At 47.0% G+C, this 15,743-nt stretch overlaps 1 protein-coding gene across 3 annotated transcripts; it reads left to right on the plus strand.

Moving 5' to 3' along the window:
• Positions 1-1,050: 1,050 nt before the first annotated feature.
• On the plus strand, positions 1,051-3,680 carry LOC147256377 (uncharacterized). Of its 3 annotated transcripts, none has more exons than XM_086214313.1 (5): positions 1,051-1,224; positions 2,675-2,750; positions 2,830-2,957; positions 3,129-3,206; positions 3,298-3,680. In XM_086214313.1, the coding sequence occupies exons 1-5, from the start codon at positions 1,143-1,145 to the stop codon at positions 3,537-3,539; spliced, it is 606 nt and encodes a 201-aa protein (XP_086070439.1). In that variant the 5' UTR covers positions 1,051-1,142; the 3' UTR covers positions 3,540-3,680. The 3 variants fall into 3 exon arrangements, with proteins under 3 accessions (XP_086070439.1, XP_086070438.1, XP_086070437.1); XM_086214312.1 differs by lacking the exon at positions 1,051-1,224 and adding an exon at positions 2,206-2,506; XM_086214311.1 differs by lacking the exon at positions 1,051-1,224 and adding an exon at positions 2,206-2,481 and having other exon boundaries at positions 2,675-2,957.
• The last annotated feature ends 12,063 nt before the right edge of the window (positions 3,681-15,743 follow it).

Consider the following 15,743-nt stretch of genomic DNA (forward strand, 5'->3'; position numbering starts at 1 on the left):
ACCATCCTTATACGGAAAGTAAAAGTGGAAAAAGAGCTTAAAGGCGCAGTGTGTTGGATTTGTGTCATTTCCTATGTCACTAGCAAATGATTAATTAAATACAAACAATATCATGCATCCACATTAGCATCTGTGTTTAGAGTTTTATTCCAAAGTTTGGCAGGAAGAAAAAAATAGCAAGGAAAAAGAATGATAATCAGAAGAGGGGACGAAGGGGACCCCCCACCCCCCAACACTCAGTTCATTTATATTTGTAACAATGATAGAAGCACATGAAAAAAGTTGCTAGGCCCCGTTAGAACTTCCGGTGTACCTATTGCCCCCCCCCCCCTTTTTTGTGCCATCATTTGCCCATGAAGGAAAAGATTACCAAATCTACTGGCATTGAAATATTTTAATTGCAAGGCTAAAACTAATAAAGAAATTAATTCAAATTCATAACAAAACTTTTTTAAAATCAGATTAAAATTTCAAATCAATTTCCAGCCCCGGTAATAAAAATAATAATAATCATTATCATCATAATCATAATATTTCATTTGTAGAGGATTTTTTTCGAGGACCGGAACGGTGATTTATATTTATTAAAAACATGAATTTGAATGATAAAACAAAGGCTAAAAAGAATAAGGCTAAAACGGAAAGAAATAAAAGAAAATGAAAAGTTTCAGATGATTATTCAGCAATAACAATTTCCCTCAGGGACCACCTGGCCTCCCTTCAGCCCACCTCAGGAAGCGCTGCTCTAATTCACTTGGAGACCTTGTAAAAGCTAATGAAAATCCCCCTCCTGCGTGGCCTGAGCCCACCCCAACCCTATGCTGAACGATTTCTTTGTTAATGTTTAATACAGGGCGGGCAGTTCATTATTTACTCTGTATAAATTAAGGTCAGATAAAATTGATTAACACCCCCAGCTCACCATGCTGCCCTTTAGATTTGTATCTGCTTGGGACTAAAAGATATTGACATGGCAAGTCTCTGCTCTCTGACAAGAACGTGGCGGGTAAAAAAAGAGGCAAAGTCGCTGCCAATCGGGCCAGACAGAAAACAAACTGTTGATCAAAACAGCTACTGTAATGAAAAACTACACCTGGAGGGATGCTTAGAGTGGCCGTCCATGTCAAACAGACATTTCGCTAATGCTCCAACCTCAGCAGACATCCATCATTGGACGGGAACATTGTGGCAACATGTTTCAGCTTCAATTTCCATATGTGGCAGGTGAGTATACAAGTAGGGACATACTCGGACCATGTTTGTCATTAGGAAACTGTCAGAATGATTCAAGACAGTCTGGGGAAAAAGGAATGTTTCTTCATCAAGTGAAGTGTTAAAAACAAGACATCACAAATCTTGAACCATCATCAAAGAGTGGACATTTAGAGATCTGAGGGAATGTGAATTCAAACTTGAGTTTTAAGCTTGCTTTGCACAAAAAAAAAATCAAGCCTTTAAGTCAAAGTTAGTGGACAAGCAAGCAACATGATCTTTAGGATAAAAACAAAAATCAAAATACGCTCAAAGGCAGAGATGCTAGATGTTCTCCTACAACTGTGCAGTAAACAGCCCACTCCTGCCGGTCCCTGTAGGAGGAACCAGATTATCCACCATTTCAGCTCTACATGAGAGTTGCAGAAACTGATGGGAGAGGGGGAATGGGTCAAAGTTCTTAATCTAAAAGTCAAAATTGTGCTAACTGAGTCTTAATTGTGATATCAATGTCAACATTGAGACATCAGTGTCAAACAGTCACGTTGAAGTCAGACTCTTTGCTTCATGTGCCACTGAACAGTTTCCATAGGAATGAATGAGGCAGTATGTCTTCATCCGTCCATGCTGCGTACTGTTTGTTCTCTATCACCAGATTTTCCTCATGAATGTTTCTCCAGCTATCACCCACAGACTGGGGTGAAATGAAATCTGTAAATATCGATGTGCTAGGTCTTAAAAAATGTTAATTTGGGCTTTTAAGGCCTGCCTGGTGGTCCAGGCCCTGACCTGTCACCACAGCAAAAATACAGTTAAAAATTAAAGCTGCAAGCAGCATTGTTAGGGCCTGAGCCTCCGCGTGCCCGCGGCCGGGTGCCAAACGCCAGCCCGAATCCAGTGGTGTATTTGGCAAATCCCTAGGCCTTGTACTTTAGGAGATAGAAGCCTGACTGTGTGTTCACACTGAACGCGAATTTGTGCGAACAGTTTCCACTCAAAGTCTATGCAAACGCGAATTTTCAGTCTGGTGGCGCCGCGAATTCACGAGGCGAAATATTCGCCATTCGCGCAAGTTGAAAATATTGAACTTTGGTGAAAAATTCACGTCAAGACAGCCAATCAGCGTTGAGGATGTCCCAATGTCACGGCTGACGTCACTGCTGTGAGCTGTGTGACAAGATGGAGGACAAACTGATTGTATCCGTGTGTGGCTACACGATGTGTCTGGATTACAAAAACCGGTTGAAAAAGGATCAAGCGTGGAAGAGAGTGAGTGAGGAGACTGGACTATCTGGTTAGTTCTGAAAATATCTGTCTGTTGCTTTTCAATACTTTGCTGTGATCCAGCGCTCGCCGGTTAGCACAACTGCTAGCTAGCACAGCTGCTAGCTAGCACAGCTGGCTTTGCCGGCATTAACTTGCCTGGATTTAAATTCAACTGTTTACGTATTTTTCTTGCCAGAGGACGTATGCAGAAAAAAATGGAAGGGCCTCAGGGACACCTACCTCAAGGAGAGGAGGAAGGAAACAGAGAAGGAGTGGGTCGGCGGCAGGGAAAATAAAGAAATGTAAGTACTCTGGGGTCCTGTCTTTCCTCAACCCCTTTGTGACCCTCAGAGAGACCAGCAGCAACATGGGCAGGGGGTTCGAGGAAAACAGGACCCCAGAGTACAAAGAGCATGATGCAGGGCCAGATGAGGAGGAGGCAGAGGCAACAGCAGGGCCTTCAGGGATTGACAAAGGAGGTTGGTTTACAAGTGACGATAGGTCATATTGGAACTGTATTGATTTAAAAATATGGGTGCATTAATAAAATGCTTAATGTGCTATAATTAACAAAGTTAGAATGACAAGTTTTATTAGACAGTTCATATATCTGCCGAACAAAAGCATAACATTTAATATATTGTCTACAGACAAATCTGGTCAGTCATTGGAGGGCATTGAGGTGGAGAGGGCTGCTGCTGATGCTGTCTCAGAGAAACCACCCCCAGGTATTTATATGACATAAATTGGATTAAGTTTGTATGTTATTAGTGCACAAACTAGCAGTAGTTTTAAAAAGTTTGTTTCCATTTCATACAGAGAAAAGGACTCGCAAGAGGACCAGGAAGACTGACAGGGAGAGAGTAATTGAGGAGCTCCTAATCGAGAGTTTGAGGAGGGCTCCTCCACCTCCTCCAACTGAAGACGAAATGTTCTTGAGAAGCCTGCTTCCTTCCTTGCAGCGATTGTCGCCCCAAAGGAAGGAATTCGTAAAATGTGAAATTTATAAATTAATTTATGAAAACAGCAGATTACACCAAAATTTGGAACAGGTGGAATAATTAGATTGGGGCGACAATGACTGCAAGGAACGAAGCAAGCTTTTTATCTTTATTGTTAATAGTTTATATTAAGTGTTTCCTACAACTGCCATGTCACAAATCTGACTTCCGTAATCTTCTTTATAAAATACAGTTGACACACAAAGGACAATTTAATTTGCCTTTTATTATGATGATCTAACATGCATTAACAAAGGTAATTTTTTTTGGGGTGCTGATATACAAAAATATTAATATTTCAGGAAGTTTGCTCAATTGTAATGTGGTGGCTCTTAAAAGAGCCTTTTTGGGTGTGCTGGTCCTTTTGATGCTGTCTTGCCATGGAACTGTTCCTTCTGCGGAGAAGTAGGCAGTGAAGGTCTCCCTGACCCTGATGGCTTCTCTTGCTGAGTTGTTCGCAGCAAGTCTTCCCAGACCAGGCAGTGGCTCCACCTCACCAACTGGGTTGCTTCCCCTCACTGCAGCAGTCTTGGTTGTCTGTTGCAGGAAATTGTGGAGAATGCAGGTGGCCTTCACAAATATCTCTGTGACTTCTGGATGGACCTCAATCGCACGCCTGTACATTCTCCACTGGGAAGAGAGGATCCCAAAGGCATTCTCCACAACCAGCCGAGCTCGGGACAGATGGCAGTTGAAGATCCGTTTCTCTTTTGGTAGTTTGCGCCCAGGGAATGGCCACATGAGGTTTTTCCTGAGTGGAAATGCTTTGTCTCCAACAAATACATGCGGCTGGGGTCCTCAGTGGTCAGCTCCTGGTAGTGGCAGGTCAGCAGGCAGTTTGAGGTTGCCAGATCTCAGTGTTTGACCAAAATCTGAGTTGGCCAGAATCCCACCATCGCTTGTCCTCCCAAAGCCCCCGACATCAATCACCCTGAAACAATAACAAGCATCTACAACTGCCAAGAGAACAACAGAAAATGTTCCTTTGTAGTTGTATAACTGGGATCCTGAGTTGGCAGGGGCTTGGAGAGCAACATGTTTTCCATCCAGAGCTCCACAGCTGAGAGGAAAATTCCTCGCTCCTCAAATCCCATGGCAATGGACCTCCACTCCTCAGTGGTGGGCACAGCCATGAACTCCTCTTCAAAGCAGTACCAGATAGCAGCGGCAACATCTGGCACAATCTTGCTCAAAGTGGAAACCCCAAGGCGAAAACTACTGGCGATGGACCTGAAGGAGCCACCAGTGGTTAGGTATCTAGAGAAGAGAAAACAAGGTATTTAGTGAAAATACATAAATCTGTTTTTTGTGGTAGTAATATTATATGGTAGTAGTACAGTACATGGCTGCACAGGTGGTCCAGGGTACACCATGAGTGTTTAAACTATGACTTTATTGTGGTGGATAAGAGATCATTTTCAATTTTCATCATGTAAATTTGACTGAAATTAGGGTACAGTACATTTGGATACAATGTGAATTTTACATATCAAGCCAACAGTAAATTAGCTGTGATAATTCTCATTACAGGAAACAATTTATTCATTTGGCAACAATTCATTGCCACTCACCGGAGACAGATGGACAGTCGCTCCGCCGCTGGAATTGAGCGCCTGTAGTTGGTGTCCATCCGTGAAATTCTGTCACTGATCCTAGCTAGCAGGTCATCAAACTGGCCAGTCGACATTCGAAAATATTGCAGGAAGCGGCAGTTATTCAGACGCAGCTCTTGAAGGAGCCGGTGAAATTCACCGAGCTGTGCTCGTCTCAAATGGTATTGTGAACCCAAATACGACAGCATTTAGTTTTCCGACGTATTTCAGCCTTCCACAGCAGGTACAACGCAGCAGTTCTCTGAATATCCATCTTGAAATGGCGGATAAAGAAACCAGAAATAGTCACTACGCGGGCAAGTGGGAGAATTCGCGTCTTTGCGCGAATGATACAAATGAACACTAAAATGATCCGGTGCGAAATTTGCATTTGTTAGGGTTTGTGCTGGAAGATGAGGGAGACCCGAATGTAGACAATGTTGAAGGGTGGTGCACAAAAGAGGTTTATTGTTAAGCTGAGGCTGGAGACTTGACGTGAGGCTTAAGACTTGACTGGAGACTGATGACGTGACTGGAGACTGACGATGTGACTGGTGACTGGTGAACTTGAGACCAGACCGTGAACATGACAAGCACAAGACAGCAAAAACTAACAATGACCCAACACCGAACAGGGGACAACACCGAGGTTAAATACAAGGAGGTAAACGGGCACAGGTGGTGCAATCAACCAGGTGAGACACATAAGGTAATCACAGGAAGAAGGTCAGGAAGACAGGACATGACTACAAAATAAAACAGGAAGCACTAGACAGGGATTGTTTCCACACTAAAATGTGTTTAATCCTCCTCTGCTCTCCACTCTAACAGTTGGCAGAGATGTGTTGTCAGTCGTCATGGAAACCAAAAGGGGAGCATCTTGACCCTCATGGTACATACTCTCAAACAAATGCTTGTAGCTTCTACACTAAAACTCCCACACCTTCAAAAAGCACACCATTGAATTCCTGACAAAAACCCTATCTTCAGATGGTCATAGATTCCACTTTTGACCAACATATGGTGAGTTATGACTGTTTTTCAGAGTAAAACTGGCAAAATCCTCCTCTGCTCTCCACTCTGACACAGATGGCAGAGAGAGAGAGCAGTGAAGGGAGGGGCTCTTAAAGGGCCAGCTAGCAGCTCTGCACTCACTGTGTGTTCACAGCGAACACAAATGCGAATTTCGTGTCGCCTTATTCACGCAAATTTGACCCCGTATCGTTTTAGTGTCCATTTGTGTCATTCGCGTGAATAGCGAGTTACAATTCCCTGCAATGCGGTTAAAAAGGGCATCAGCTGACCCTGAGTCAACAGGAGAAATGGCAAAGCTCACCTGCATGTGGCCAAACTGATGTGAAAAAGAGTGAGTCATGTGAGTCATGTTTCAGTCTTCATATGGTGAAACCTGTGGAGGTTTACCATCAGCTCGAGTGTCTCTGAAGAAATTAAACATGAGACGTTGTCAGAGATGTGAGCTCCAGTAAGGGGGTACAGAAAAGCTAACTAACATCAGGGAAGGATGACATCGTTATCCTCCTCCTGCACGGAGCCCTTGCTCACCAGGAGAAGCCTGAAAGCACTGTGAAGATCATAATTAAGGCCTGAGCCAGAAGGTACTTCAGGCGAAGACCCTATGGCGTTTGTAAGCAACTCAAACACTAAAAACTCTAAAAAAAAATCACACTAAACAAGCTCCAAATCTCACCAAATTTCACAGGCAGGTCAGGGAACGGGAGAGGGGGTGAGGTATAACATTGGTTTCAATGGGGGTGCAAGAGAAGATCTGTTTCGCAAGGAATTGTTTCTTTCTTTATTATTCTTTCTTATAACATCACTTCGATCCTTAATTTGACCCCCTAAACATGCTCAGAATTTTGGCTCACACGTCGGCGAAAAATTTGATATTCTGAAAAAAAATCTGGAAAAACTCAATAGCGCCACCTAGGGAGACACAAAAAACACCATAACACACCGTAGGAACGTCCTAGAGACACGGGACTGACACTGTTGGATTTGTCTCCTCGAGACTGAACCACTCTGCTCTAACTCTAACCAGTTTTGCACAATTTGGACACAAAGGTCGAATTTTGGTCGATAACACTCCCCAAACAAAATCTATCTCCTCCTAGACCGTTCACGCAATGTCTTCCAAAATTGAACACATGACTCAAGACACTTTAAGGATCAAAAATTGAGAAAGGCGACAATATAACCCACTCGGTTCCCATTTTATAAGCCCTCAAAGTTGGGACACTTTTTTCACTTATAATGGAAGTCAATGGGGAGCAAATCTCCTCTCAGGTACATAGTCTCAAACAATCACTGATCACATCTAAACTACAACTCCCATAGCTTAGAGAAACACACCATTGGATTCCTGAAAAAAAATCCCTACAAGACTATGCTATTTGATTACACTTTCGGCCAGGATCTGGGGAGTTATTAGGCTTTGAAAGCTGTAAACTGTCTCAGTCCTCCTCTGCTCTCCAGTCTGACAAAGCTGGTAGAGAGCGGGGGGGGGGGGTTTACTTTAAGGGCCAGCTCTCAGCTCAGCACTCAGACCGAGCATCGCACTGAGGCTTCAATCTTCTCAACTATAAGTTGCACTGATTTCGTTCTCACACCGTTGGATTCAGGCCGGCGTTTGGCACCCGGCCGCGGGTGCGCGGGGGCTCAGGCCCTAACAACGCTGCTTGCAGCTTTAATTGTTTTGATTTCTCCAGCGTCTTTAACAAAATCCAGCCTTCACTCCTGAGGGAAAAGCTGACCACTAGGAAGGTCCTGAATAACATTTTTTGGGCTTCAAAACTTAGGTCTTAATTGTTTGTGAATAATCAAAGCTTCTCCCAAATCAACGTTTAATAGGATGCAGATCACACTTAGCAACTTTGAGCCAAATACATTTCTAGCAAGTGCAAGGAGGTGATGAGCCAACATTTGTAGTGGATTTCCAATAATCCTGCTTTGTTTGGCAAATCTTGCACTAAGGTTTTTTTGGAGTCACCTCTACAAATTTGGATGTTCTTCCACATGCTTGAATTTTTCAACTAATGTTCTTGAAAGCCAGAGTCACATGTCAGTGGCAGGTTCACCATATCGCTGGTGACTCAAACTATGAAGCTGAAGCTCTGTCTGAGAATCACTCATGATAATTCGTGCTATGAATAATATTCATACTTCTGTCAGGTCCATTCACGTCAAGAAACACAAGAGATGATAATGAGCTTGATTTGTTTATTATATTATAAATTGGCGGTATGGCTCTGTTCAGAGGAGTCCCCTGATAATTTTTCAGGAGCACCATGAAACGGGACCAGCAGCGTGAGGGAAGGTTCTCCCAGTTTAAGACTGGAAGAGCAAACATACCCCCGTGAACAGAGCAGCAACATGACATGGAACAAACTATGCCATGTATACACGACAAGGTGGAGCTGGGGAGGTGGAGGGTAGCAAGTTGCGAGCAGGGGCAACTGTACAGCAACTGTACAGCAAATAGCAGCAGCAGCAGCAGCAGCAGCAGCAGCAGCAGCAGCAGCAGCAGCAGCAGCAGCAGCAGCAGATAGCAGCGATGACAGCGGGCAGAGCAGCATAGCCAGAAGCTAGCAGAGCGGCAGTTGAGGCCGGGTGACATTTAAGTTGGGAGGGGCCAATCAGAAGCAAGGGATTTGATCAGCTGATGCGGAGCAGCTGTAGATCAGCTGATTGATCGGTTTGATTGATAGACGGGAAGCCAATAGCGCTTGACTACCACGGCCTGACAGAGCAAACGCTAACGCTCGATTGTTACACCGCAACTTCTGACATTTTTGGGATGATTGGTTTAGCCTCACGAATTAAAAGCACAACACCCTTGAGTACTGATTTTGGTGTCAGTTGTCATGGTAACAGATTAATTTTTGAATCCCCTAACTACACTGGTAAGCCCTGTGGACCATCACCTCACATGCTGAACACCTTATATATTAACAGGATAAGTGGAAGAAAATGGATGGATGGATGGAACTTCATTAAGTGACTGCAGTTATGAAATGAGGAATTTATTAATCAGATGACATGTTTGGAGTGATGTAAGAAAATGTCACTTCAAATGTCAAGGGTTAGGCCAAGAACTGACAGGCAAGACAAACAAGGGGACAGACTAAGTTCAAAACCAAGATGACAGATTGAGATGATAGGTAAGATGACTGAGTCAGATAACAATCAAGATGACTGACTCACATGTCAGTCAAGATGACTGAAATTCAGTGAGGTCATTCAACAAAATAAACCTGTAAAATTTGGTATGTATAAATAGAAAAAAGGTAGGAGAAGAGTCTCAATAACTTATACGCAAACGATCAACTACCAGCTTTTTCATAACTTGCGAAGAAAAATGGACCCCAACACAGAGTACCTTTTGCCTGCAGAGATGAGCAAGCAATTCCCTGAGGATGTGGTCCCCTGCTGTAGCACCAACACCCTTGAGAGTCTTGCTCCCCTCTGCAGCCCATACACTCCTCAGGAAAGCGCCAACTGCTCCAGCCCTTACACCCCTGAGGAGGTGGCTCCCTGCTGCACTCCATACAGTCCTGAAGGGGTAGCCTCACCCTGCAGCCCATATATTCATGAGGAGGTGGCCCCCCGCTCCAGCCCTTACACCCCTGAGGAGGTGGCTCCCTGCTGCACTCCATACAGTCCTGAAGAGGTGGCCTCACCCTGCAGCTCATACATTAATGAGGAGGTGGCCCCCCGCTGCAGCCATTACACACCTGAAGAGATTGTTCCCAGGTTTAGGGTTAGCCCTAACCCCCTTGAAGAAGGGGGCCCCCGCTGCAGCACATTCATCCCTGAGGAGGTAGCACTTTGCTATATCCCGAACACCCCTGAGGAGGTGGTCTCCTGCTGTATTACCCACGCCCCTGAAATTGTGGCTCCCCACAACAGCCCATACACTTCTGAAAAAGTGGCCCCTTGGTGCAGCCCATACACACATGAGGAGATGGCCCCCTGCTGCAGCCCTTACACTCCTGAAGAGTTGGCCTGCCACCACAGCTCATACAACCTTGAGGAGGTGGCCCCTCTCTACAGCACCCTTGACAAGGTGACATGTCACCGCAGCCCATACACCCTTGAGGTGGTGGATCCTCGACGCAGCCCATACACCTGTGAGATTGTGGCTTCCCACTGCAGCCCACACACTCCTCAAGAGGTGGCACCTCACCACAGCTCAAATACATTTGAGGAGGAGGCGCCTGTCCACAGCCCATACACACGTGAGGAGGTGGCCCCTAGCTGCAGTCCATACAGCACTGAAAAGGTGGCTTCTCCCTCCAGGCCAGACACTCTTGAGGAGGTGGCACCTTGCACCAGCCCGTACACGCCTGAGATGTTGGCGCCTGGCCGCAGCCCGTACACACTGGAGGAGGTGGCCCCTAGCTGCAGGCCATACAGCCCTGAAGAGATGGCCTCTCCCTGCAGCCCCCATACCCCTGAGGAGGTGTTCTGCCGCCGCAGCCCATACACCCTTGAGGAGGCGGATCTCAGAGATCATAGCCGTTACATCCCGGAGGAGGTGGCATCACACTGCAGCTCATACATCTCTGAAGAGGAGGCCCCCTGCTTCAGCACATACAGCCCTGAAGAGGAGGCCCCCTGCTTCAGCACATACAGCCCTGAAGAGGAGGCCCCCTGCTTCAGCACATACAGCCCTGAAGCGGAGGCCCCCTGCTTCAGCACATACAGCACTGAAGAGGAGGCCCCCTGCTTCAGCATATACAGCCGTGATGAGGAGGCCCGCTGCCAAAGATACCACACCACTAAGATTGTGGCTACTCAGTGCAGCCTATGCACTCCTGAAGAGGTGGCCCCTCGCCACAGCCCAAATACGCTTGAGGAGGTGGCCCCCTACTGCCACCTATACACCCCTAAAGAAGTGGCCCCTTTCTGCAGCCCATACACCACTGAGGAGATGGCTCACCACCACAGCCCATACACCTCTGAGGAGGAGGCCCCCTGCTGCTCTCAACATAGCCGTGAGGATGTGCTTCCTTGCTGCAGCCAATTCACCCCTGAAGAGGTGGTTTCCCAATGCAGCCCAATCACCCCTGAAGAGGTGGCTCCCTGCCACATTCCATACATCCCTGAGGAGGTGGCTCCCTGCTGTAGCCCATACATTCCTGAGGAGGTGGCTCCCTGCTGTAGCACATACAGCCCTGAAGAGGAGGCCCCCTGTTTCAGCACATACAGCCCTGAAGAGGAGGCCCCCTGCTTCAGTATATACAGCCCTGAAGCGGAGGCCCCCTGCTTCAGCACATACAGCCCTGAAGAGGAGGCCCCCTGCTTCAACACATACAGCCCTGAAGCGGAGGCCCCCTGCTTCAGCACATACAGCACTGAAGAGGAGGCCCCCTGCTTCATCATAAACAGCCGTGATGAGGAGGCCCGCTGCCAAAGATACCACACCACTAAGATTGTGGCTCCTCAGTGCAGCCTATGCACTCCTGAAGAGGTGGCCCCTTGCCACAGCCCAAATACGCTTGAGGAGGTGGCCCCCTACTGCCACCTATACACCCCTAAAGAAGTGGCCCCTTTCTGCAGCCCATACACCACTGAGGAGATGGCTCACCGCCACAGCCCATACACCTCTGAGGAGGAGGCCCCCTGCTGCTCTCCACATAGACGTGAGGATGTGCTTCCTTGCTGCAGCCAATTCACCCCTGAAGAGGTGGCTTCCCAATGCAGCCCAATCACCCCTGAAGAGGTGGCTCCCTGCCACATTCCATACATCCCTGAGGAGGTGGCTCCCCGCTGTAGCACATACAGCCCTGAAGAGGAGGCCCCCTGTTTCAGCACATACAGCCCTGAAGAGGAGGCCCCCTGCTTCAGCACATACAGCCCTGAAGCGGAGGCCCCCTGCTTCAGCACATACAGCACTGAAGAGGAGGCCCCCTGCTTCAGCATATACAGCCGTGATGAGGAGGCCCGCTGCCAAAGATACCACACCACTAAGATTGTGGCTCCTCAGTGCAGCCTATGCACTCCTGAAGAGGTGGCCCCTCGCCACAGCCCAAATACGCTTGAGGAGGTGGCCCCCTATTGCCACCTATACACCCCTAAAGAAGTGGCCCCTTTCTGCAGCCCATACACCACTGAGGAGATGGCTCACCGCCACAGCCCATACACCTCTGAGGAGGAGGCCCCCTGCTGCTCTCCACATAGCCGTGAGGATGTGCTTCCTTGCTGTAGCCAATTCACCCCTGAAGAGGTGGCTTCCCAATGCAGTCCAATCACCCCTGAAGAGGTGGCTCCCTGCCACATTCCATACATCCCTGAGGAGGTGGCTCCCTGCTGCAGCCCATACATCCCTGAGGAGGTGGCTCCCCGCTGTAGCCCATACAGCCCTGAGGAGGTGGCCCTCAGCAGTTGCAGCACATACACACCTGAGAAGGTGGCCACCCACCGCAACCCATACACCCCTGAGGAGGTAGCGTCTGGATGCAGCCCATACACCCCTAAGGAGGTGGCTCCGAGCTGTAGCACCTACACTCATGAGATGGTGGCTCCCCACTGCAGCACCCACACCCCAGAGGAGGTGTCCCCCCGCTACAGCTCCACATCAAAACCAGCCACAGAAAAGGAAAAAGAGGAGATTATCCGACATGTAATAAGGTCCTTTATATTAAAGTTAGTCAGTAAGCTACCTCAAGAATCCAGATGCTCCCTGCTGATGGAGGATTTGGGGCAAATAATTTCACGTCTCTCGTGCAAGGTACCATTAAATATTGGCAACCTCCTCCTTAAGGTCAGTCACAATTATAACAGGACTGAAAGCATTCTTGAGACTGTTCGTAAAGACTTGCTGAGAGATTTTGGATCGCCAGATTTGCTGCTCAAAGCTGTGACAGCAACCAACGCCTCAGTGTTTGATCAGGCTCTCTGGAGATATTTAAAAATCCACCTCAGCACGCCCGCAGAATTTCAGCAAAAAAAATCATCGATCTTCAAGTTCTTTAGATCAATGTGTAAAAAATTCACTAAGCCCTTCAGGACCTTATTTTCTTACAAGAAAGTGTCCCCCCTCACCTCAGTCAGGGAATAGAGGAGGAAAAGGGGGTCTTGAGGAAAATTCATCATCAAGTCATCAAGTTCATCACAAGCAAAAATTATGGGAGTTTGGTGAGGCCATGGAGGATGACTATCAGTTGACTCTGAAAAGGTTCTGGCAAAACGTCCATCGCCTCGAGGGGGAGGGGGCAGCAATTTGCCAGTGGGCATGTGAGGCTGCTGATGTCAAATAAGGAGATAACTGGGCAGTAGAAGGAATACTTTGAGGGACTTCTCAATCCCATCAACTCGTATTTGATGGAGGAAACAGAGTTGGGGAAGAACTTGGAGTTGGGGAAGTACTTGGAGTTGGGGAAGTACTTGGCGGGGGTTGTCCAATCTCCGGGTCAGAAGTCGGTGGGGGGAGGTCCTGCCTCAGGTGGAGGAGTTTAAGTATCTCAGGGTCTTGTTCATGAGTGAGGGTAGGATGGAGCGGTAGATGGACAGACGGATTGGGGCGGCATTTGCAGTGATACAGGTGCTAAACCAGTCCATTGTGGTGAAGAGGGAGCTTAGCCAAAAGGCGTAGTGGAAGAAACTCTGCAACAAATATGTGCATCTCTGGAATAAAGTGGCCACAAGAAGTCATGTTTGTCATGTTCAAAGTTTACAGTTTGATTCATGAAAGCAAACAGTCGTTTGAAGAAAAGCACTGGACTTTCTGTTGTTAATAGTTTTGTTTTGGAATCTGTCAAGAGCCCCCCGAAACCATACAAAGACACAGCCACACTTATGCTTGCCACCCGTCCCTTGAAATACGGAATCGTTACGTAATTGGGAATTAAAAGTTGCGTTCCGTATTTCAAAATTGTCCCATGCATGTCTGTCACACACACACACCCGCGCACATACGTGAACACTGAACTAACAATAATGGACAAAATAAAGGACAGGAAATATTCAAGACAGCAAAATATGTTATCTGCCTGCCTGCTGCCTGCCCTGCGCTGCACAGCCCAGCCCCTTTGCGCTTCACTTCCTGGTCACCGTTCGTTGCATAGTTACCTCTGCTCAGTGCACCGCCGCGCGTTTTAAAAACAACAACAAAGATGTCTTCGAATTCTACAGAAGATGCTCAGACACCCCACCTCGTGTCGGGAGGACGGGAGTGGGAAGAGGGCAACCTGTGGCTCGATAGAGTCACTGAAGATGAATATAAAGCAAACTGCAAGGCATGCAGGAAAACTTTTTTTTTATGTTATGCACTGTCTTTCTTGACTCCACACAGATACAGAGACCTGACCTACTATCTGATCTACATAAATGGCCATTTCTATTATGAATATGTTGTCTGTTACTAGTTTACTATGACCATGCTCAGTTTCAGGCTGTCTTTACAGTCATGTTTACATGTTCAATGCTAAAAAAGCACTTTAAACTTGAAATCAAAGCATTTAGTTTTTTCAAATAAAAATAGATGCATTTCTATGCATCTTAGGAGTTTTGGGGATGTCCCAATTTTTTTTTCGCCTGTGTGGCTTCGGGCACGAGGGGTCGTCCCTTATTTCTATTTCTGAAAGGTGGCAACCCTAGCCACACTCCCTAGCGGCTTGGCGGTGAATTGCAGAGCAACGCGTTCCCTCGACGCAGAACTTCGAATGCTCAATGACGGCGTAGGGTCTACTGTTCCCACGAGCTGTAACGCATTGCTGTGCCTTGGTTGACTGACCAGATTGTTTTTATGCTGAACACAGGCAATAAAGTCTCAGGTTGAAGAAAATGTCAGTCCATAGGGGGGTTCCAGGATTTTTAACAGTTACACAGGCAAGGTCACAATGTCAGAGGATAGCACCACAGATCACAGACACCGTGGTAAGTTCACACAATGATCTTTATTCAGCCGATTCAGTATAAAACCAGACATTTACTCATGTTAATGTTATCCTGTAATTAATAAAAAGGGGGGTTTGCGATAGGATGTGCCTTAACTTCTCTCTTCTCTGTGCCTTAACGTTTTGAAGTTTCAGTGCAGACTATGACTCTACCTGATGCAGATTTATCGACAATGATGTCCTCCATCCTCCCAACTCACCAGGCAGATGCTGCATTTCTGTACTGGGACAGCGTGCCTCCTTAAACCCAGAATAAGTATGGTTTAGTCAAAGACAAACTCAGAGATGCGTTGGCGTTTGTTAGGGTTTGTGGTGAAAGATGAGGGAGACCCGAATGTAGACAGTGTTGAAGGGTGGTGCACAAAAGAGGTTTATTATTAAGCTGAGGCTGGAGATTTGACGTGAGGCTGGAGACTTGACTGGAGACTGATGACGTGACTGGAGACTGATGACGTGACTGGGGACTGACAACGTGACTGGAGACTGATGACGTGACTGGAGTAGATGACGTGACTGGTGACTGGAGACTGACGACGTGACTGGAGACTGACAACGTTACTGGTAACAGACGACATGACTGGAGACTGGAGACTGGTGACTTGACTGGTGAACTTGAGACCAGACCGTGAACATGACAAGCACAAGACAGCAAAAACTATCAATGACCCAACACCGAACAGGGGAAAACACTGAGGTTAAATACAAGGAGGTAAATGGGCACAGGTGGTGCAATCAACCAGGTGAGACACATAAGG

The sequence above is a fragment of the Aulostomus chinensis genome, chromosome 9, assembly GCF_037954235.1.
Source record: "Aulostomus chinensis isolate RoL2024-O1b breed Wild chromosome 9, RoL_Achi_v1.0, whole genome shotgun sequence".
NCBI classification, from domain to species: domain Eukaryota; kingdom Metazoa; phylum Chordata; class Actinopteri; order Syngnathiformes; family Aulostomidae; genus Aulostomus; species Aulostomus chinensis.